The sequence below is a fragment of the Lycium barbarum genome, chromosome 8, assembly GCF_019175385.1.
Source record: "Lycium barbarum isolate Lr01 chromosome 8, ASM1917538v2, whole genome shotgun sequence".
NCBI classification, from domain to species: Eukaryota; Viridiplantae; Streptophyta; class Magnoliopsida; order Solanales; family Solanaceae; genus Lycium; species Lycium barbarum.
The window spans coordinates 25,082,465-25,107,354 of record NC_083344.1 but is presented as its reverse complement, the minus strand read 5'-3'; the positions used below and the strand labels follow the sequence as shown (position 1 = coordinate 25,107,354).

The following is a 24,890-nucleotide window of genomic DNA, read 5'->3' as shown; positions in this document are numbered from 1 at the left end:
AAGGACATATGCCGGAAAATCTTGAGCAAATTCAAGATGACGCTGTGGTGGTTTCTGATAATCTCGAACGAGATTTATCTCCTGCCAGAGATGATAGGATAGAAGAGGGTGATACGTTGGTGTCGCCTCATCATGATGAATCCATTATATCTCAAGCTGAAGGAAATGCAACTGGAAATGTTGAGGCTGAATTGCCTTTGGTAAATTTAAATTTATACTTTGTTGTTTTTAACACTTTGTTTGCTCTTTTCTATTTTGCTTATGCAAATGATAGTTTTGCCCCTCCTGGCATAATCAACCCTTTTATTGCAAACTCATTTTCTGTCTACTCCGGCATACTACCTTTTTTCGCAAAGTTATATTTCTGCCTACACTGACATACTTTTAGTTTTTGAACTTAGCTCTTGCCCCTTCCGGCATACTTTCACATTTTATATGCAAACTCATGTTCTGCCTCCTCCGGCATACTCATCTCTTTTGGAAAGTTATTTTCTGCCCACTCCGGCATACTTTTACTTTTTGAAACTTAAATCTTGCCCCTTCCGTAATACTTTTCCCTTTTTCAAGAATAAGGTTTGCCCCTTCCGGCCTATTTTTCGAAACTTGTTCATAAATTTTCCTTTTTGTGAACCTAATTTCTGCTTGTTTCGACATAATTTTTAATCTTTTACCACTTTCCGAATTTGTTAATTTTTTATTTTAATATTTTTGCTTCGATGAGGGATGTTGTGTTTCTTAATTTGTTACTTTATGTAGGTTGTTGTGGAGGAACAATTTGCCGGTGAACAGTTTGGTGACGCTAATCGTGAAGAATCCAACGTATCTCCACCGAAAGGACATATGCCGGAAAATCTTGAGCATATAAGACGTGAAACACCTGAAGCTCAAGTTTCTAACGAGGGTGATGAATGCGCTGTTGTTCCTCATATTGGTGTTATGCCCGAGCCTATTAAAGCGGTTGAGCCATTGAGGAGCGAACCAGCCAATGCAGACCCGGTTCAAGTCAGTACTCCAAGGGAGTCTGCTGTTGTTGATGGAAAGGGTGAGAAATCTCAAGGAATGGAGGACAATTTTCGATATGTGTCCTTTGAAGATATTGTAAATGTCGCTTCTTCCACTGTCAAAGAGAGTACTGTTAGTCAAACCCCTCCTATTGCTGAAGAAGAACCTGTTGTTGAAGTGGCAGAAATGTTATCCTCCTTGAAGACAAGGCGCCAGAGGAAAAGGAAAGTAGTGGGTGATACCCCGGCACCTGGATGGATGCTATATTTTGGACGAAACGATCTTCCTTTTGGGTCATGGAAGGACGAAAGTGACTGGGATGAACAGTACAGAAGGATGTGCCCATTCCATTACTTCAAAAGCAAACTTGCCATGACCTTTTGGAAAATATTTATCAATCCTCGAAATCTTCCACCAAGTAGCTTTCGACCTACTGGGTAAGTTTTTAGTTATTGTGTGCTTTCTTGCATTTTTCTTCCTTATTTTGGGTTTATATTTTTTTCTTTTCAGTCTTTTAAGTACAATCTCTGTATTTTTGCCCCTCCTGGCATAATCTCCCATTTTATTCCAAACTCTTGTTCTGCCTACTCCGACATACTACCTTTTTTCGCAAAGTTATATTTCTGCCTAAATCGGTATACTTTTACTTTTTGAAACTTTGCTCTTGCTCCTTCCGACATACTTTCACATTTTATTGCAAACTCATGTTCTGCCTCCTCCGGCATACTCATCTCTTTTGGAAAGTTATTTTCTGCCCACTCCGGCATACTTTTACTTTTTGAAACCTAAATCTTGCCCCTTTCGGCATACTTTTCTCTTTTTCAAGCATAAGGTTTGCCTCTTCCGGCAAACCTTATTCATAAAATTTCCTTTATGTGAAACAAACTTCTGCTTGTATTTTTGTAATTTTTGTTCCCTTTTCTTTAATCAGGGCAGAAGACGAGGTAATGTATCCTGGAAAGTTGAACCAACTCAGTGAAGTTTATAAGTTGGGTGATGTTGAGCCAAAATATAGGATGTTTTTTTTGGAGCTGTACCATGATGTCTATGCGCTTAATGATGAGGTTCGTGATTGTGTTTTACTTTTTCTTTTCTTATTTTTCTATTAGTTATTGCTTCTTGCTTCTTTTTTTTTCTTTATTGCTAAATTGCTATTTTTTTCCTTAACACAACATATTGATGTGATGCTATATTATTTGAGGAAGAAAATGATGTATCATCCTCCAGCTGCCAATGCTGTTAAGTACACAACCGTAGATATGATGTTTGATCAGCTTGTGCAATTTGATATCAATAGATACTACGAAGACCCGGTTAATTACCACTGGTTTGCTGGCGGCAATGATGATGCATTTTTGCTGAGTAATATTGTGTATGGGCAAAGAGGAAAATGTGGTATATCATGGGAGAATGTCGACGGGGTATTAATTCCTATTCCCCCAGGATATGATGATCCTAAAGCAATTTCTCACTATGTACTTGCTGTTTTCACGATTGATGAGCATAAATTGGTAGTTTATAACTCACTCAATCCTAATGATGATCGTTTGGTTCGCATTGTCGAGGCCTACTGTGGTATGATCCCTAAGTTGTTGATGGTCAATGATTTTCAATTATTCAGGCCATTATACAATAACTTCAGTAATCTGACATATACCTGGGCTGCCTGTCCAAAGCAAGGATCGTACGTTTCATTCTTATTTTTTTTTAGCTTTTTCCATTGTTTTTTGTTGATTTTTATTTTTTTAATTGTTTTTGCTTTTCTGTTGTTCTAAAACATCTCTCTTTTATGACTTTCAAAGATTATAATTGTGGTCGTTTTTTGATCAAGTTTGCTGATATGCTGATTAGTGGTGAAAATCTTGCTGTGGATGGTTCTGGTTTGATGGACTACATGAAAGAGTGGTCAATCAATTTGGTTTGTCATGGGAAAGATAAGCTGAAAAAGAGTTATGACACGCCACCAGATACAGCTTGAAGTGATTATCATGAGCATAACGATATGGAGTGTGAGTATGAGATGAGAAAGAGAGCAAGATCTGTGAAGAAAGCAAAAACATAGTTTGTTTTAGTTGAGCTAGATCTGTGAAGAAAAGAAAAAAATAATTTGTTTTAGTTATTTTTGCACTATGTAATTTTTTTTCGTGCGTCCTTGTGTTTTTTGTAAATGTTATAAGATTGTATAGTTTGTTTGTGTTATAAATTTCAACTTTAAGCCCCTTTGTAATTTGATGGTGTTCATTTTTAATCTCAACTTCTCTGTTCATAAAAGCTGTTATTTTGTTGAAAATCCAAGTTATGCCCTTTCCATCACAACTTCATGGTTGTTATGTAATAGAATTTTGCCGGGGTCGGCATAGTTTCTCATTATGTAAATAGAAGTTCTGCCCATTCCGGCATAATTTAAGTTCAGAAAACATGCCAAAACCAGCAACAAAGACAAACCTTTTGAAGTTATTGACCAGCCAAAATGCATTTATTGGGGATTATTTGTGACGGAAAGCTGTTATTTTGTTGAAAACAAAAGTTATGCCCTTTGCATCACAACTTTATGGTGGTTATGTAATAGGAGTTTGCCGGGGTCGGCATAGTTTGTCATTTTATGAACAGAAGTTCCACCCTTTCCGGCAGAAATTAAGTTCAGAGAATTTGCCACAACCAGCAACAAAGACAAAACCTTTTAACTTTTTTCACTAGTCGGAACACATTTTGTTGGGATTAGTTGAGACCCCATAATTGTTATTTTAGTATGAATGAATTTTTATTTTTAGTCTATGTTGTTGTTGTTGTTTTTTTTTTCCAATCCAAAATTTGTATGAATGAAATTTTAGTATTAATGAATGAAATATTTTACTTAGTGTTAATTGTATTGTGCTGAATGTTTTATCCAATTTTCCAGCATTTTAAAATATTGTATAAATAACAAAACACATAAGTATGCCCCTAACGACATACTTATTTATTTTGTAAGCGGAAGACCTGCCGATTCCGGCATAAATGTAAAACTTGAAAACATCAGACAGAAACAATATTGTTATGTCCCAAGGCATACATCTATTAAACTTACCAGGATGTAGTCTTTGAGATACCAATTTTGTCTTCCCGGCAAAAACTGTTATACCTGCCACAGGAGGCATAAATTATAAAACTGGATAATTAAAGTTGATGATTTTTTTTTCTTTTTCCTCAATGTTTTATGGTAGATAATTGTAGATTTCATGTAGGGACATTTATCTGTTGCTATTATATAGTCTTTTATTATCAGCAACAAGAAGATAGCAACTTAATAAAAGAAAATAATAAAGAAAGAATGGACAGAAGAATAAATGTGTGATAAGATGCTTGAAGTCTCAGTCTTAGTAATACCAAAATTTTGCCATTTCTTTCAGGCAGAGTGTGCATTATGCGTCAAGAATCATAAGATAAATTCATATAAACCATGCATAAGAGTGTGATGTTAGGATGACAATTTCCTCTTCCTGTATCTTCTTGAATATGGATTGAGAGCTGGACTGTGGTTACAGGTTTCCCTCTGGTGTTCAAAGAACTTGCATCTACCGCATCTGTATGTGTACTTTGTCGATTCTCTTCTTGGGTGATATCTTTTTGTTTGTTTTCTTCCAGGTCTTATTTTAACATCAGGCGGCGTTATTTTAATATCCATAATGTTTTGTGGAATAATCCATGAGTCATGATTTTCAACTGATAGTATTTGACCTTTGTATGTCTCTTGGTAGGCTTGTTTCTTGAACCAGTCCGCACAGTATGTAGATTTTGGCAAACTTCTTTTGTCTATAACTGCCATGACATGTGTGCACGGTAACTCGTCAGTTTGGAACTCCAAGCACTCACAAGTCATATTCTTCAGGTCTACATTGTATTGATATCCTTCATCTTTCACAACAAATTTGACGGGAGTTATGTTTTCTACCTGTGGAAATTGACAATATAAATGAGTGATATTTTTTGTGGAAATTTTCAGATTATATGAGAGTTATGCCCTTTCCGGCATACTTCCTGTACAGTGAAAATAAGAGTCTGCCCCTTCCGGCAGAACTAAGTATAAAATAGGGTCATAGTTATTCCTTTGTCTAGCATAACTTTTGTGTTTGGTTAATTTTAAACTATACATTGCTCATAAAACTAAGATTGAACTGTGTGTTGGTAAAATCTACTTACTTTCATTGGGAGCATAAAAAAAGTGTCATAGTTATGCCCTTACCGGAATAATTCCATGCTAGTTAAAATAAGAGTCTGCCCCTTCCGGCAGAACGAAGTATAAAAATAGGGTCATATGTTACACCTTGGAAAATCCCTTGTATATGTATAGTGAATAGGCTAACAAAGGACATAGCGTATGCGATGTTTTGGCGAGTAAGAAATAGTATTTGATGATCCTCGACGGGATTCCAAAGGCATGTAATGCAAGGAAAGAAAGTTGCCAAGGAAAGTGAACCATATGTGGTGTATCGGATAAGTATTTCCAGCAACGAGCCTATTATGGCACAATGATGTCTTGGAGACAAGTAATAACATCCCTTAGATTGGTATTGAGATGTTAAACAAGTGCCAAGAAGGTTCCATAAGGATCGGAGATCAAACGAGACAACGAGAACGAAAACAGAACCACTGGGCATTATACGGCCCAACCTACGGACCGTATAAATTGTACCAGCCATATGTTGGACCGTATAATTGGCCAAGGAGGCCACCAGCTACTGGACCAAATATACGGCCATACATACGGTCGGTATAAATAGTACGGACCGTATGTTGGTCCGTATAATGATGGTCGGCCAGATTTTTAATTTAAGTATAAGGGGCCTCTTTCATTTCATTTCCATTCTACTTTCACTCTACACTTCAAGAAACATCTAGAACCATCTCTACTCTTTAACTACAAGATAAATCAAAGGGAAACCAAGATCAACAATACATAATCTATGAATCAAAGTGTATGAAACCCAAGTAAAGTTCATCTTCCTCAAAGAAAACCAAAAGAGAGGAGATAGGGTTTTGGTGCTAGAGGAGAAACTCCACTCAAGACTTGTTCAACCATCATCTAAGGTAAGTTTCATGACTAAACCATGTTGTTTAAGGTATTGAAAGGTTAAGATACTTGAATAGTAGCAAGGCATAGGAAATGGGCCATTAATGAGTGAATAGTGCCATGTTTGGATGGTAGTTGGATTGAATCATAAATGTTAGTGTGTTATGATTGTGGACACGTCATAAATGACATGTAGACCATGAAATACGTATTAGATACGATAAAACGCGATAGGAAGCTAAAACCATGAATGTGGAGAAATGAAGAGAAATGGTGGATTATGGTCATTGTATATGAATGATGATTGTTGGTTGCTATATTGTGATTGTTGTTTTGAGTGTCAGGAGTTGATATGGAATATGGGAAAAGTAGTATAAACAAAGGAAGTGCTGTCCAATTTTCCCTAGCTTTAGAAAGCCCGTTCTTATATTGTGTAGCTAATGACAATATAAATTCTCTTGAAGGTAGAACGCGTGCATTAAAGGAGAACACGCAAGTGATCGCTTAGTTAAACGTCAAAGGTATGTAAGCTTTATCCCTTCCTTAAAAGGCATGAATCCTTCAAGATTTCCATGATCCTCCTATATGATGCAACTTATGAGTCCTTAATACACCCAATTACATACGAGTATGACAATGATGATAATAAGGTAAAGAATAGAGATTCGATAGTTCATGATATGATGATTCCATAACATTGATGATGATATTATTTCTCACACTCACCTTATGCATTATTCCCTCAAGGTGACGCAAAGTACTCGTAAATGTTCGTAATATAATCGGGGATTCACGACCTTACGTCACCCCGACATAGTGTGGTTGCCCTTAAAGCTTAACGTATGCTCTTAATGCTAATACATGATATGTCTCTAAGATGATTAACAATGTTAGTTTGTAATACCATGATGACATGTATAAGATGCCAAGAAATGATAAGATGATGCTATGTTATGATATGTGTAATAGTGACGTGTTATGATTGATTTTGTGATGATGAGATTCCACCGTGCCTAGATGGCCGGGCATGTCACCGCTAAGGCGGGCTGCATATGGTTCCACAGTGCCTAGATGGCCGGGCATGTCACCGCTAAGGCGGGCTGCGATGTTTACACCGATCCTAGAGGGTCGGGCATGATCACCACTAGTGGGTGGCATATGATGGTTACCTGGACGCGGGATAACAATGAGATATGTTAGGTGATAGGATGAGACATGTGATGACTACGTACCATGATTATGTAAAATGTGATATATTTACGAAATGTAATTGCTTGTGACACTCGTGCAAGTTATATCCTTCTCTCATGGCTCACGATCCTCTTATTATATTTATTTCATTCTTGCCTTGCATACTCAGTACAATGTTCGTACTGACGTCCGTTTTCTTTGGACGCTGTGTTCATGCCCACATGTAGACAGGGAGGAGAGCTTGAGCTAGAGTCATAGGAGCTGTTAGCCGATTGAAAGCACTCATTTGTTCCGGAGGTGCTTGATTATCCTTTTGTGTATATTTGTATATGTTGGGCTCGACGGGGTCCTTTCCAGTCTATGCGTTTTGTACTTCCTTAGAGGCTCGTAGATACTCAATGTGGGTTATGTGGTCGGATGAAGTCATTATGGTATGTTTGCATATATTATTTTGATAGCCCAAAGGGCTTATGTATATGAAACTATTTATGTTTACAAATATAACATGACTTTCCTACAATGTGAGTATAAAATTGATAAAAGAAGTAGCTAATGAGCATGATGAGTAGTAGGACAAAATTGGTATCAGAGCAGTTCAGTCCTAGGAAGTGTTTACGAGCTGTGTCTAGTAGAGTCTTGTTTATGGTGTGTTGAGCGCCACATCAATAAACAAGAGGATATAGGGCATTTAGGAAAAGTGACCATCTTTCTTTTCATGAGATCGTGCGATAGAGTCGTGTATTAGATTTTACCCTCCCTAATAGTGTGTTATGATTTCAGAATGCCGCCAAAGGGAAAGGCTATAGCCGCCAGAAGGGCAATACTATGGCAAAGAGGCGGGTAGAAAGGGAGCCCCCGATGAATGTAGAAGAAGGCGAATCGCATAATGAGGCCTTGTCTAACACTTCAGCTACCCCGCCTAATGTGGAAGAGCAAGGAGGATCCCCAACTCTAATTCCTCCACCGGTTGCTTCGGGTCAACAAATGACCGAGGCCATCCAGTTATTGACATAATTGGTTGCCGCTCAGGCACAACGACAAAATGTGGGTTCAAGCGATCGGGCAGCAAGTACCAAGGCCCGTGATTTTATGAGTCTAAATCCTTCGTAATTCTTCGGGTCAAAGCCGGATGAAGACCCGCAAAGTTTCATAGATGAGATGTTGAGGACGTTGAAGATTGTCCATGCCTCCGAAACCGAATCCGTGGAGTTGGCATCTTATAGACTCTGGGATGTGGCAGTTTTATGGTAGAACAACTGGGTATTATCAAGAGGAGAGAATGCGCCTCCTCCGGTTTGGCAAGAATTCGTGAATGCATTTATTCATCACTATTTGCCACTCGAGGTCCGCCGAGCTAGAGCGGATAGATTTTTACATCTGAGGCAAGGAAATATGAGTGCCCGGGAGTATAGCATGCAATTTAATTCTTTGGCGAGATATGCCCCGACTATGGTGGCCGACATGGGAGATCGTGTACACCGATTTGTGAGTGGTTTGGGGCCACATTTGTTTAAGGACTGCTTGACGGCCTCTTTGCAAGAAGGGATGGATATTTCTCGAATACAAGCCCATGACCAGAACATAGAGGGACGACAACAACCACAAAGGGGTGATCGTGACAGTGATAGAAGACAAAGCAAAAGGGCTAGATCTATGGGCACAGGCAGTGATTATAGAGGGGGACCAAGGCAGACCTATTCCCGACATTCGGGCCAATCAGCGACTAGCGCACCTCCCAGATTTCCAGATAGAAGATTTGACCGCTCCTTTCGCTCGGGACAAGGTTAGAGTTCGAGGGCTTCAGGTTCCCAGTTTGAGGGTGATTATAGTCAGTGGAGACCCCTAGTTCCACGATGTAGTCGGTGCCGCAAATTGCACTCAGGGCCATGTCGCCAGGACACTGATGCCTGTTATGTCTGTGGGCAGACTGGGCATATGATGCAAGATTGTCTCTCCCGGTATGGTAGAGGTGGGGTTCAGCCCACAGGCTCAGCAGCTGGTTCTTCATCAGTACGCCCGACAGCACAGACTCCCCAGATTACAGCAGGTCGAGGCAGAGGTAGAGGGGCTGCATCTACTTCAGGTGCCACTCAGCCCCGTGTTTATGCTTTAGCGGGACGACAGGATCTCGAGTCTTCTCCGAATGTGGTTACAGGTATATTGTCTATATTCTCCCGTGATGTGTATGCATTGATAGATCCGGGTTCTACATTCTCTTATATTACTCCATATGTTGCTGGTTGTATTGGGGTGAGACCTGAGCCAATCAAACCTTTTGAGGTGTCTACTCCGGTTGGTGATCCCGTGATAGCAAAGCAAGTGTACAAAAATTGTGTAGTTGTGATATGCGATCACCAGACCACGGCGGATTTGATTAAGTTTAAAATGTTAGATTTTGATGTAATTATGGGCATGGATTAGTTGGCCTCGTGCTATGCTAATGTTGATTGCCGATTGAAAGTAGTTCGATTTCAATTTCCGGGAGAGCCCGTGCTTGAATGGAAGGGTAATGCAGCATCACCAAAAGGTAGGTTTATTTCCTATCTTAAGGCAAGAAAGATGATAGCCAAGAGCTATATTTATCACTTAGTTCTGGTCCATGACACCGAGGCAAAGTCACCAACCTTCGGATCCGTTCCGGCAGTGAATGAATTCCCAGATGTATTTCCTGATGAGCTCCCAGGACTTCCTCCATAAAGAGAGATTTACTTTGCTATTGATGTGTTGCCGGACACCAAGCCTATTTCTATTCCTCCTTATCGAATGGCTCCGACAGAGTTGAAAGAGTTAAAGGCACAGTTGAAAGATTTGCTTGAAAAGAGGTTTATTAGACCCAGTTCATCACCGTGGGGAGCACCGGTCTTGTTCGTGAGGAAGAAAGACGGTTCTCTACGAATGTGTATCGGTTAAAGACAATTGAACAAAGTGACGATAAAGAACAAATATCCTCTTCCAAGGATTGATGACTTATTCGGTCAATTGCAAGGTGCCAAGTGGTTTTCAAAAATAGACTTGAGGTCGGGTTATCATCAAGTAAGAGTTAGAGAAGAAGATATTCCCAAAACAGCTTTCAGAACGAGATATGGTCATTATGAATTTAGAGTGATGTCATTTGGGTTGACTAATGCTCCGACCGTGTTTATGAATTTGATGAACAATGTATTCAGGCCTCTTTTGGATCTATTTGTGGTAGTATTCATTGATGATATTCTGATATATTCTCGCACGGAATCCGAACATGCAGATCATTTGCGAATTGTTCTTGGCATTCTTCGAGCCCGAGAGTTGTATGCAAAAATTTCCAAGTGCGAGTTTTGGTTAAATTCTGTGACATTTCTGGGCCATGTTATTTCAAATGTTGGCATCCGAGTCGACACTCAGAAAATCGAAGCTGTGAAGATTTGGCCAAGGCCTACGACGCCTACAGAAGTTCATAGTTTTCTGGGTTTGGCAGGTTATTATAGAAGGTTCGTAGAGGGCTTCTCATCTATTTCAGCCCCGTTGATGAAGCTAACCTCGAAGTCAGCCAAATTTCAATGGAATGATGCTTGTGAGTGTAGTTTCCAAGAGTTGAAAGGCAGATTGACCTTAGCTTCGGTCCTAACACTTCCAGAAGGGTCGGATGGCTACGCGGTATATTGTGATGCTTCGGGTGTCGGATTAGGATGCGTATTGATGCAACATGGAAAAGTTATTGCATATGCTTCGAGACAATTACGGAAACATGAAATAAATTATCCAACTTATGACCTCGAATTGGTTGCGGTTATTCATGCCTTAAAAATATGGAGGCATTAGTTGTATGGTGTGCATGTTGATATCTATACAGATCACAAAAGTATTCAATATATTTTCAAGCAAAAGGAGTTGAACCTGCGGCAGAGGCGGTGGTTAGAATTGTTGAAAGATTATGATGTGAACATTTTATACCACCCGGGAAAAGCGAATGTAGTAGCCGATGCGCTTAGCCGCCGATCGATGGGCAGTTTATGTGATCTCCCTCCGGAAAAGAAAGAGATGGTTCATGAGCTCCGCCAACTAGCTAGTCTTGGGGTACGTGTAATAGATTCGGGTAATGTGGGGATTAGTATCAATGACCCCACAACTTCATCCTTGGACATAGAAGTGAAGGAGCGACAATATGAAGACTCCCAATTGTGCCATTACAGAGACCTATCTCATGAAAAGGAGAAGTCTCCATTTGAAGTTTCTATTGATGGAATTCTTAGGTACCGAGGCAGGCTATGTGTGCCGAATGTGGCAGAATTGCGCCGACAAATTCTAGAGGAAGCATATTATTCTCGGTATTCCATTCATCCAGGTGCGACCAAAATGTATCATGATCTCAAGTTAATATATTGGTGGGATGGCATGAAGAGAGACATAGCAGAATTTGTAGCACAGTGTCCAAGTTGCCAACAAGTAAAAGCCGAACATCAGAAGCCAGGAGGCTTATTGCAAGCAATAGAAATCCCTACTTGGAAATGGGAAGTGATCAACATGGATTTCATCGTGGGGTTACCTCGTTCGCGAGGAAAGTATGACTCTATATGGGTGATCGTGGACAGATTGACAAAAGCAGCTTATTTTCTTCTGGTTAGAACTACCGACTCAGCAGAAGAGTATGCGAGGTTATATCTCAAGGAAATTGTGCGACTCCATGGTATACCATTATCTATTATTACAGATAGAGGAGCACAGTTTACAGCCAAGTTTTGGAAGTCCTTTCAAGAAGGTCTAGGCACTCAGGTGAAGCTTAGCACGACATTTCATCCACAGACTGACGGACAAGCCGAGCGTACTCTTCAGACCTTGGAAGATATGCTACGAGCATGTGTGCTAGATTTCGGTGGTAGTTGGGATGATCATTTACCGCTAATCGAATTTGCATAAAATAATAGTTACCATTCCAGCATTCAAATGGCTCCTTATGAAGCTTTATATGGAAGGAGGTGTAGATCCCTAATCGGATGGTTTGAAACAGGAGAAGCAAAATTAATAGGCCCCAAATTGGTTCAATAGGCAGTAGAAAAAGTCAAGGTGATCCGAGATCGATTGCTGACAGCCCAAAGTAGCCAAAAGTCTTATGCAAACAACCGCCGACGAGACTTGGAATTCCAGGTTGATGATTGGGTATTTTTGAAAGTATCGCCAATAAAAGGGGTGATGAGATTTGGCAAAAGAGGGAAGCTAAGTCCTAGATACATTGGACCCTATAGAATTATCCGCAAGGTGAGTCGTGTAGCCTATGAATTGTACCTACCCTCGGAGCTTGAATCAGTCCATCCAGTTTTCCATGTTTCGATACTCCGCAAGTGTGTTGGAGATCCCACAAATATTATCCCGATAGATGATGTGCAAGTGACAGAAAGGCTAACCTATGAAGAGGTGCCTATTGCTATTGTAGACAGGCAAGTACGAAGACTTCGAAATAAAGAGGTAGCTTCAGTCAAAGTCTTATGGAGAAACAATAATCGGGAAGAGATGACTTTGGAGGCAGAAGAGAAGATGAAGTCTGAGTACCAGCACTTATTTCAACCCCCAAAGGAGATCCAAGATGAAACGACAACAATGTAAGGTATGTATGCTTTATTCTTGTGCTTTTGGTCGTGTGTTGTTATATCCTGTACTTTCGCGCGTTCGGAAAAATTTGAAATGACTTTGATTTGTAAGGAATAAGGTCATATGTTGATTGGAATTCACATATGTGTGTGTTGATCAAGAAAAGTATTGGTGTGGAAATACGGAGGAAGGCCAAGGGCAAAAATTGGAATTTTGGAAATTAGTTTCGGGAATTACAAAATACGGACTACATCAATTGGGCTAAAAAAAAAAAAAGGAAAAGAGGCCCAAATGGCATGGGGTGGCCGGCCATATGCTTGGCCCAAGCCCCAAATATTAAGTCATGTGTTCAAATTAATAAAAAGGGGCCAATTATTCATTAAAATCCCCTAGAACTTTCAAGAGATAATGAGAGAAGTAAAGAAACAAAGAAGAAGAGAAACAAAGGGGAGCATTTCGGCCAACCCATGGGAATTTGACCATGAGAAATCTTGTTCTAAAAATCATTTTCTTGTGGTATTCCTACTAATTCAAGGGTCCTCTACAACATGGTACAATTATTTCGGAAGATAAGTCGTTCGTTTCATCAATTTAACACTTGAGCCAAGTGAAGAAGTTTGGAGAAAAATGTAAGAATCCATCCCTTTTTATTATGTTATGGAGCTTTGTTCATGTTGTGGAATGTAGGAATGAGTAGAAACTATGAAAATATGAAAGTTTGTATGGTATTTATATATATGCTTGTGTGGCCGTGTGGGTGCCTTGATGTATAGCCAACATGAATTGAATTTTATGTTGTAGTCTAGTTGTGGTTATGATAGAAATTATATTGGAAATGAAAGTTGAATGAATTCGACGGAAATTGGAAATATGGAATGTAGCCGTGTGGTGTTGTGTTGATGGTGGAGGATAAATTAAATTTCCTTAGTATGATGATTGTGTTGTTGTGAAGTGAATGGAAGAAAAATGGTTCTTGTTGTTATGGAAAGTTTGTTGTTAAGTTGTTGTAGGAAATATGCAACTTTATTGTAGTTTATGTATATATGGAAATGAAAGTGGTAAGGTGCAAATCATGATATTCATTAATGAAATTGGAAGGTAAGAATGCATTATGAACGATTATGTTGAAGATTGGAAATTTTAGATGAATTATGGTTTTGGTGAAAAGTTTGTATATCGTGTATACCTTGTGAATATATTATAGAAAGGATATGAAATGCTTCCTATTTGCGTTGTAATGATCATGACTAATGATGAATATGAAAATATTAAGATTGGTTTGGAAGTGTAAGGTCGGAATGAAAGATATTGTGTTATGTCGGAAAGATGGCTAGTTATGCCATATTGTGTATTTTGTAGTACTTGTTGTTGTTGTTGGATTGTTGGGTTGCTGTTGTTGATATATTAAGCCGAGCTAAGTCTCGGGGATGTTATATGTATAGGGGAAATGCTGCCGAAATTTCGATAGGCAAGTATGTGCTTAAGTTGGATTCTTAAGGCTTGAATTTGACAATTGGTAAAAGTGACCATTTGCAGATCTTGGACGAATCGGGAATCGAATTCGAGCGAGCGGAAGGCGCAACCAAGGTATGTAAAGCTGTCCCTTTCCTTCTTATGGCATGTCCTAGGATTACTAGGCTTGAATTTGAGCCTCGGGGATTATTCTGTTCGTAGAAAATCGAGTTTGATTTTGGGCACTATTCATTCAGTAAGATTGAATCACTTTTCTTATAATTTGTCCTTAAAGTAAACTTTGAGTATGTAACTCTCCTAAACGGAGTCGGTATGCTACAAATGATTATGGACAACCTCATAAGGTCTATTATCGGTAATTTATGTACGTCGCCCTGAGTGGGTCCGAGGTGGGCCCATAAGGCCCGATACTTTCTGTATAACTTTAATTACCTTGTTTCTGTCCGATCTTCTCAGACAACATCTGGACTAATATTTTGTCCATTATATGACAGGCGCTATGCCTATTTTTATAAATCTGACCAAATGCTTTTGACATCTGAAAATCTGATTCTGGTAATAATCTGTCGTGCCATCCCAAGCGACATATATGCGTATGTTATGAATATTTGTCCGAATATTTTGATTCGACCTGCCATTTGGCCTACTTCAGTTCCATTGAGTCTGTATGATGATCTGTGTGTATGTGTTTTCTCATTAATCTGTTCGTGGACGCCTCAATGCTTCCTTCACTGCGCCCGGGCCAGGTTCTGTTATCGTGCACATTCCACTGCATTGTTCACCGCGTCCCTCGGTGTGCGGGCCGGGATCTGTTTACATCTGTATGTGATATTATGATGTGTGTATGGGGATGGCGGCCAGGATGGCATATGATCTGATCTGTCTGTCCACCGCGTCCCGTACTAAGAGGGCCGGGTTCTGTTACCGCGTCCCTCATGAGAGGGCCGGGATCTGTATGTATGTATGTATATGCTATCTGCATCTGTATAAGCATATGACTCTGTATGACTCTGCATGCATGATTCTGTCCGGTACATTTCTGTCCGTCCGTCCGGATTATGATTCTGTCCGTCCGTCTGGATTATGATTCTGTCCGTCCGTCTGGATTGTGATTCTGTCCGTCACACTTCGGTCTGTCCGATTGAGTTACGATTCTGTCTGTTACGCTTCTGGTAATCTGACCCGGACCATGATTCAGTCTGCTACACTTCTGTACCTCTGGCTCTGATTATGATTATGATAGTCACGTTCTGTGCCCCTGATCCGTACGATGATTCTGCCAGCTCAACTCTGTATTTCTTTTTCGGGTTCTGGTTCGATTCTGTCCGCTATATTTCTGTACTTCTGGTTCGGATTATGATTATATTTGTTATATTTTCGCTTTACATACTCGGTACATTTTCCGTACTGACCCCCTGTTCTTCGGGGGCTGCGTTTCATGCCGCGCAGGTACTCCCAGATGAGCTGAAGTTATTACAGAAGATGATCCAGCAGAGTTGGCAAGCTCCATTTGCTCCTGGAGTGCTGCCGAGTCAGAGTTTGTATGTTACGGTTCTGGATTTATGTTAGAGACTTTGCAGACAGTGTCGTGGGTTGTGGTTGTCAGTCTGTAAGCGGCTCCATCAGCCGATATGTCGGTCTGTGCTATGCATCGCATTCTGCATGATTACGGATCTGTTCAGCTTGAAAGAATATTTCTGAAAAAAAAAATTATTATGTATTTTACCCTATTTGACTTGAAAGGTTTGATGCGATTTCATGTGCAGTAGGAGTCTGAGGGTTCGCTCGGCCCTAAGTAAGGGTCGGGTGCCCATCACACCCTAGTGAGGATGGGGTGTGACAGAGTGGTATCAGAGCAGGTCTGTCCTAGGGGTTGACTGCAAAGTCGTGTCCGGTAGAGTCTTGTGTATGGGTGTGTAGCGCGCCACACTTATAGACAGGAGGCTACGGGCATTTAGGGATTGTTGACCTTCTTTCTGTCTCAGATCGTGCGATAGAGCCAAGTTATAAGGAACGCAATTCCATCTGTAAGCCTCGCCTGCGACGGTAAGAGGCAAATAACGATATGGAAAAGCCAGAAGGGCAAGTTTGGAAATATTCGTTCTGTTACCTGAAACCGAAAGTTCTGGGCGGCGAGGATGTGACATATAGCCGTATGCTCTGTAAGGTACTGTTGGTAATTGCTGCGTACGGATTTTGAATGATGAGAATTTGTAAAGGTGGTACGGAAGACCGAAAAGGACAAAACGGTAATTGTAAAAGGAAGGACGTGTTACGGAAAGTGTTTCGGAATCTGTAAGACCTCGACTAGCCCGAAATCATGTAATAAGGGCCATATGAGAAAGCGAATGCGATTATACCGGCTTTAAGACACCAAATTCCACCACAGTTTCGGGGTTAAGCGTGCTCAGGCGGGAGCAATTTCAGGATGGGTGATCCCCCTGGGAAGTATGTCAGAATTTTATATATTCCGATATAAGATACGAATGGAAAGCTAAAATGTCCTGAGTGGAATTAGAATATACGAGATGGTTGGAGACCATAAAAGGGCCACACAACACGCAATCAGTTAGATTAGAGAAGAAACAGAAAGAACGCTACAACTTTGGAATTAGAATAGGCTTGAACGATGTTTGGAGGTAATGTGTGGCCTAGCTGAAAATAATTATGTATGCACATATGAATGTGTATGATGCCTTATCTGTGATTTTACTAATGAATACGTGTGTCCCCGCGACCGGTGCTAGAATGCGAAAGGCACCAATCGAATAAGGGTGCCGGACTCCAAGTGACAATAGCAAGGGTAAATGGTGCGAATGTTATGAGGTAGGCTGCTGTTATTTTCTCTATTTGTTAAGACTGGAAGGTTCCAGTACAATGATATTTGGAAAGGAAAGAGAGTAAGTAAAGGAAAAGCAAAAGGGTCAGACATTGGAAGGAAGCGAAAGGTAGGAAACATGACCGAGCAGAACCTTCAGAAAAGGAACGACGGGTAAAGCACAGAACTATTTGGACAAACTGTAAGTATGGACACGTGAAGAAGGAAAAAAAAATGTGGTTATATGAAAGAGGGAAAAGTGTGTGAGGTTTGAAAATTGACTTAAGCAAGCGAGACCAAAGGAATCGTGACCACGACAAGAAATATGAAGTGAGAAATGGAATGGAAGGGCTCTGTGACAATGATGGGAGAATTAAAATCCCGAAAGGTATATAAGGAAATAGATGGCGTGGTTAAGAAGAATCACGAGTAAGTGAGTCAAATAAGTGAAAAGGCTAATAGTGGGTGAAAAGGTGTAGGAATATTGATAAGAACGGTGAGGGTAGACAAAACCTATGGTGGGAAGTTTAGGTATGTTATGCGTAGAGTTCGGAAGTAAGACGAGAAATGAAATATAATCGAAAACGAGGATACTCGAAGATTGTGACATATAAAGGACCCCTTAACATGTCGGCACACTAAAAGGATAATGGAGAGAATGATAAGGACTAAAAGGATATTTCGGACGATGACGACTATTGTATCTATGTTTGGTTTGAAATTTCTTGAAAGAAAGAAGGAACACAGCATCTGTGAAAGAGCGAAAAGGATTCATCGGTTACTATAATATAGTTCATGGCCCAATGACTGTGTGAGATATGAGAAAATACGCTATGAAAGTATATGAATCAGTGAAATGAATAATTACTCAATCATATTTGTAAAGAACCCACATTGGAGAGTCAACAAAGGTTAACTATAGAGAGAAACCACCCCGAAGTGGCACGAGACCCCCCTAAGGTCAGTTGAACATTCGAGGACGAATGTTCTAAAGGGGGGGAGGATGTTATATCCCGTACTTTCGCGCGTTCGGGAAAATTTGAAATGACTTTGATTTGTAAGGAATAAGGTCATATGTTGATTGGAATTCACATATGTGTGTGTTGATCATGAAAAGTATTGGTGTGGAAATACGGAGGAAGGCCAAGGGCAAAAATTGGAATTTTGGAAATTAGTTTCGGGAATTACAAAATACGGACTACATCAATTGGGCTAAGAAAAAATAGGAAAAGAGGCCCAAATGGCATGGGGTGGCCGGCCATATGCTTGGCCCAAGCCCCAAATATTAAGTCATGTGTTCAAATTAATAAAAAGGGGCCAATTATTCATTAAAATCCCCTAGAACTTTCAAGAGATAATGAGAGAAGTAAAGAAACAAAGAAGAAGAGAAACAAAGGGGAGCATTTCGGCTAACCCATGGGAATTTGACCATGAGAAATCTTGTTCTAAAAATCATTTTCTTGTGGTATTCCTACTAATTCAAGGGTCCTCTACAACATGGTATAATTATTTCGGAAGATAAGTCGTTCGTTTCATCAATTTAACACTTGAGCCAAGTGAAGAAGTTTGGAGAAAAAGGTAAGAATCCATCCCTTTTTATTATGTTATGGAGCTTTGTTCATGTTGTGGAATGTAGGAATGAGTAGAAACTATGAAAATATGGAAGTTTGTATGGTATTTATATATATGCTTGTGTGGCCGTGTGGGTGCCTTGATGTATAGCCAACATGAATTGAATTTTATGTTGTAGTCTAGTTGTGGTTATGATAGAAATTATATTGGAAATGAAAGTTGAATGAATTCGACGGAAATTGGAAATATGGAATGTAGTCGTGTGGTGTTGTGTTGATGGTGGAGGATAAATTAAATTTCCTTAGTATGATGATTGTGTTGTTGTGAAGTGAATGGAAGAAAAATGGTTCTTGTTGTTATGGAAAGTTTGTTGTTAAGTTGTTGTAGGAAATATGCAACTTTATTGTAGTTTATGTATATATGGAAATGAAAGTGGTAAGGTGCAAATCATGATATTCATTAATGAAATTGGAAGGTAAGAATGCATTATGAACGATTATGTTGAAGATTGGAAATTTTAGATGAATTATGGTTTTGGTGAAAAGTTTGTATGTCGTGTATACCTTGTGAATATATTATAGAAAGGATATGAAATGCTTCCTATTTGCGTTGTAATGATCATGACTAATGATGAATATGAAAATATTAAGATTGGTTTGGAAGTGTAAGGTCGGAATGAAAGATATTGTGTTATGTCGGAAAGATGGCTAGTTATGCCATATTGTGTATTTTGTAGTACTTGTTGTTGTTGTTGGATTGTTGGGTTGCTGTTGTTGATATATTAAGCCGAGCTAAGTCTCGGGGATGTTATATGTATAGGGGAAATGCTGCCGAAATTTCGATAGGCAAGTATGTGCTTAAGTTGGATTCTTAAGGCTTGAATTTGACAATTGGTAAAAGTGACCATTTGCAGATCTTGGACGAATCGGGAATCGAATTCGAGCGAGCGGAAGGCGCAACCAAGGTATGTAAAACTTTCCTTTTCCTTCTTATGGCATGTCCTAGGAGTACTAGGCTTGAATTTGAGCCTCGGGGATTATTCTGTTCGTAGAAAATCGAGTTTGATTTTGGGCACTATTCATTCAGTAAGATTGAATCACTTTTCTTATAATTTGTCCTTAAAGTAAACTTTGAGTATGTAACTCTCCTAAACGGAGTCGGTATGCTACAAATGATTATGGACAACCTCATAAGGTCTATTATCGGTAATTTATGTACGCCGCCCTGAGTGGGTCCGAGGTGGGCCCACAAGGCCCGATACTTTCTGTATAACTTTAATTACCTTGTTTCTGTCCGATCTTCTCAGACAACATCTGGACTAATATTTTGTCCATTATATGACAGGCGCTATGCCTATTTTTATAAATCTGACCAAATGCTTTTGACATCTGGAAATCTGATTCTGGTAATAATCTGTCGTGCCATCCCAAGCGACATATATGCGTATGTTATGAATATTTGTCCGAATATTTTGATTCGACCTGCCATTTGGCCTACTTCAGTTCCATTGAGTCTGTATGATGATCTGTGTGTATGTGGTTTCTCATTAATCTGTTCGTGGACGCCTCAATGCTTCCTTCACTGCGCCCGGGCCAGGTTCTGTTATCGTGCACATTCCACTGCATTGTTCACCGCGTCCCTCGGTGTGCGGGCCGGGATCTGTTTACATCTGTATGTGATATTATGATGTGTGTATGGGGATGGCGGCCAGGATGGCATATGATCTGATCTGTCTGTCCACCGCGTCCCGTACTAAGAGGGCCGGGATCTGTATGTATGTATGTATATGCTATCTGCATCTGTATAAGCATATGACTCTGTATGACTCTGCATGCATGATTCTGTCCGATATATTTCTGTCCGTCCGTCCGGATTATGATTCTGTTCGTCCGTCTGGATTATGATTCTGTCCGTCCGTCTGGATTGTGATTCTGTCCGTCACACTTCGGTCTGTCCGATTGAGTTACGATTCTGTCTGTTACGCTTCTGGTAATCTGACCCGGACCATGATTCAGTCTGCTACACTTCTGTACCTCTGGCTCTGATTATGATTATGACAGTCACGTTCTGTGCCCCTGATCCGTACGATGATTCTGCCAGCTCAACTCTGTATTTTTGTTTCGGGTTCTGGTTCGATTCTGTCCGCTATATTTCTGTACTTCTGGTTCGGATTATGATTATATTTGTTATATTTTCGCTTTACATACTCGGTACATTTTCCGTACTGACCCCCTGTTCTTCGGGGGCTGCGTTTCATGCCGCGCAGGTACTCCCAGATGAGCTGAAGTTATTACAGAAGATGATCCAGCGGAGTTGGCAAGCTCCATTTGCTCCTGGAGTGCTGCCGAGTCAGAGTTTGTATGTTACGGTTCTGGATTTATGTTAGAGACTTTGCAGACAGTGTCGTGGGTTGTGGTTGTCAGTCTGTAAGCGGCTCCATCAGCCGATATGTCGGTCTGTGCTATGCATCGCATTCTGCATGATTACGGATTTGTTCAGCTTGAAAGAATATTTCTGAAAAAAAAATTGTTATGTATTTTACCCTATTTGACTTGAAAGGTTTGATGCGATTTCATGTGCAGTAGGAGTCTGAGGGTTCGCTCGGCCCTAAGTAAGGGTCGGGTGCCCATCACACCCTAGTGAGGACGGGGTGTGACATGTGTGGCCATAGATATGTTGATATTGTGATGTAGCCCTGTGAGACGATGATATTATGGGTTGTGTGACAGGTTGGTAATGCCAAATTACAGGGGAAACTCTGGCAAAATTTCCGTAGAATCCCAAGTGTTTAACATTCGAGGACGAATGTTCCAAAAGGGGGGAAGAATGTTACACCTTGAAAAATCCCTTGTATATCTATAGTTAATAGGATAACAAAGGACATAGCGTATGCGATGTTTTGGCGAGTAAGAAATAGTATTTGATGATCCTCGACGAGATTCCAAAGGCATGTAATGCAAGGAAAGAAAGTTGCCAAGGAAAGTGAACCATATGTGGTGTATCGGATAAGAATTTCGAGCAACGAGCCTATGACGGAACAATGATGTCTTGGAGACAAGTAATAAAATCCCTTAGATTGGTATTGAGATGTTAAACAAGTGCCAAGAAGGTTCCATAAGGATCGGAGATCAAACGAGACAACGAGAACGAAAACAGAACCACTGGGCATTATATGGCCCAACCTACGGACCGTATAAATTGTACCAGCCGTATGTTGGACCGTATAATTGGCCAAGGAGGCCACCGGCTACTGGACCAAATATACGGCCATACATACGGTCGGTATAAATAGTACGGACTGTATGTTGGTCCGTATAATGATGGTCGGCCAGATTTTTAATTTAAGTATAAGGGGCCTCTTTCATTTCATTTCCATTCTACTTTCACTCTACACTTCAAGAAACATCTAGAACCATCTCTACTCTTTAACTACAAGAGAAATCAAAGGGAAACCAAGATCAACAATACATAATCTATGAATCAAAGTGTATGAAACCCAAGTAAAGTTCATCTTCCTCAAAGAAAACCAAAAAAGAGGAGATAGGGTTTTGGTGCTAGAGGAGAAACTCCACTCAAGACTTGTTCAACCATCATCTAAGGTAAGTTTCATGACTAAACCATGTTGTTTAAGGTATTGAAAGGTTAAGATACTTGAATAGTAGCAAGGCATAGGAAATGGGCCATTAATGAGTGAATAGTGCCATGTTTGGATGGTAGTTGGATTGAATCATAAATGTTAGTGTGTTATGATTGTGGACACGTCATAAATGACATGTAGACCATGAAATACGTATTAGATACGAGAAAACGCGATAGGAAGCTAAAACCATGAATGTGGAGAAATGAAGAGAAATGGTGGATTATGGTCATTGTATATGAATGATGATTGTTGGTTGCTATATTGTGATTGTTGTTTTGAGTGTCGGGAGTTGATATGGAATATGGGAAAAGTAGTATAAACAAAGGAAGTGCTGTCCAATTTTCCCTAGCTTTAGAAAGCCCGTTCTTATATTGTGTAGCTAATGACGATATAAATTCTCTTGAAGGTAGAACGCGTGCATTAAAGGAGAACGCGTGATCGCTTAGTTAAACGTCAAAGGTATGTAAGGTTTATCCCTTCCTTCAAAGGCATGAATCCTTCAAGATTTCCATGATCCTCCTATATGATGTAACTTATGAGTCCTTAATACACCCAATTACATACGAGTATGACAATGATGATAATAAGGTAAAGAATAAAGATTCGATAGTTCATGATATGATGATTCCATAACATTGATGATGATATTATTTCTCACACTCACCTTATGCATTATTCCCTTCAAGGTGAGGCAAAGTACTCGTAAATGTTCGTAATATAATCGGGGATTCACGACCTTACGTCACCCCGACATAGTGTGGTTGCCCTTAAAGCTTAACGTATGCTCTTAATGCTAATACATGATATGTCTCTAAGATGATTAACAATGTTAGTTTGTAATACCATGATGACATGTATAAGATGCCAAGAAATGATAAGATGATGCTATGTTATGATATGTGTAATAGTGACGTGTTATGATTGATTTTGTGATGATGAGATTCCACCGTGCCTAGATGACCGGGCATGTCACCTCTAAGGCAGGCTGCATATGGTTCCACAGTGCCTAGATGGCCGGGCATGTCACCGCTAAGGCGGGCTGCGATGTTTACACCGAGCCTAGAGGGCCGGGCATGATCACCACTAGTGGGCGTCTTATGATGGTTACCCGGACGCGGGATAACGCTGAGATATGTTAGGTGATGGGATGAGACATGTGATGACTTACGTACCATGATTATGTAAAATGTGATATATGTACGAAATGTAATTACTTGTGACACTCTTGCAGGTTATATCTTTCTCTCATGGCTCACGATCCTCTTATTATATTTATTTCAATCTTGCCTTGCATACTCAGTACAATGTTTGTACTAACGTACATTTTCTTTGGACGCTGTGTTCATGCCCACAGGTAGACAGGGAGGAGAGCTTGAGCTAGAGTCGTAGGAGCTTTTAGCCGATTGAAAGCACTCCTTTGTTCCGGAGGTGCTTGATTATCATTTTGTGTATATTTGTATATGTTGGGCTCGACGGGGTCCTATCCCGTCTATGCGTTTTGTACTTCCTTAGAGGATCGTAGATACTCAATGTGGGTTATGTGGTCGGATGAAGTCATTATGGTATATTTGCATATATTATTTTGATAGCCCAAAGGGCTTATGTATATGAAACTATTTATGTTTACAAATAAAACATGACTTTCCTACAATGTGAGTATAAAATCGATAAAATAAGTAGCTAATGAGCATGATGAGTAGTAGGACGAGCGATGCTCGGTGGTTAGCCCCGGGTACCCGTCGCGGCCCCTAGCTGGGTCGTGACATCATAGTTCTTCCTTTATCCAGCATAACTTTTGTGTTTGGTTAAAATTAAACTATGCATTGCTCACCAAACTAATATTGAAGTGTGTGTTGGTAAAATGTACTTACTTTCATTGTGAAGCCTCTACTTATCTTTTCAAGAAGAATCTTTTTAGCCCAACATGTCAGGTCATGGGACGGTCCTGTTGCGTCCAATTTTCTCTGGTAAAACCAATTTTGCAGCTTGTTCTGGATGTAATCAATACATGCCATTATTGGCAACTCCCTTGCTTTCCTCAATACAAAATTCATTGTCTCGACATTGTTTGTTGTGAGTATGTTGTAACGCCTGTTGGTGTGGAATGAACGTGCGCATCTTTCCGGTGGTTCTTCTTTTATGTATTCTGCAGCTTTTGGATCGAGTTGTTGTATCTGTGACATATAGGTACGAAACTCTGCCTGTTTGTAGGTAGTTGCTGCATTGTAGAACAGTGATAGGATCGCTTTGGATGGAAAATATTTCTGCAAGTTCTTCTCCATGTGGTAGATTCATATTCCATGTTGGGTATCTGGATACAGTTCTTTGATTGCAGTTGCAATTGATGATTGGCGATCGGAAAGAATTGATAGGTCTTTGCGCGTGCCAAACACCTTTTTCACGTGTCTGAAGAACCACCTGTAGGATTCATTATTCTCAGAGTCTGCAATACTAAATGTGAGAGGAAATATGCTGTTGTTTCCATCTTTTGCTACTGCTATCATGAGCACACCGCAGTATTTTGATTTCAAGAAGGTTGCATCCACCATCATTACTGGTCTGCAGTGTTTCCAACCCTCAAT

General features: G+C 40.1%; 1 protein-coding gene across 1 annotated transcript; it reads right to left on the bottom strand.

The window, feature by feature from the left end:
• Nucleotides 1-4,459: 4,459 nt before the first annotated feature.
• LOC132607767 (uncharacterized) lies at nt 4,460-24,590 on the bottom strand. Its single transcript, XM_060321847.1, has 2 exons — nt 24,180-24,590; nt 4,460-4,933 (listed from the first exon to the last, which is right to left on the bottom strand). Exons 1-2 carry the CDS (start codon nt 24,588-24,590, stop codon nt 4,460-4,462), a joined length of 885 nt encoding a protein of 294 aa, XP_060177830.1.
• Between the last annotated feature and the right edge of the window lie 300 nt (nt 24,591-24,890).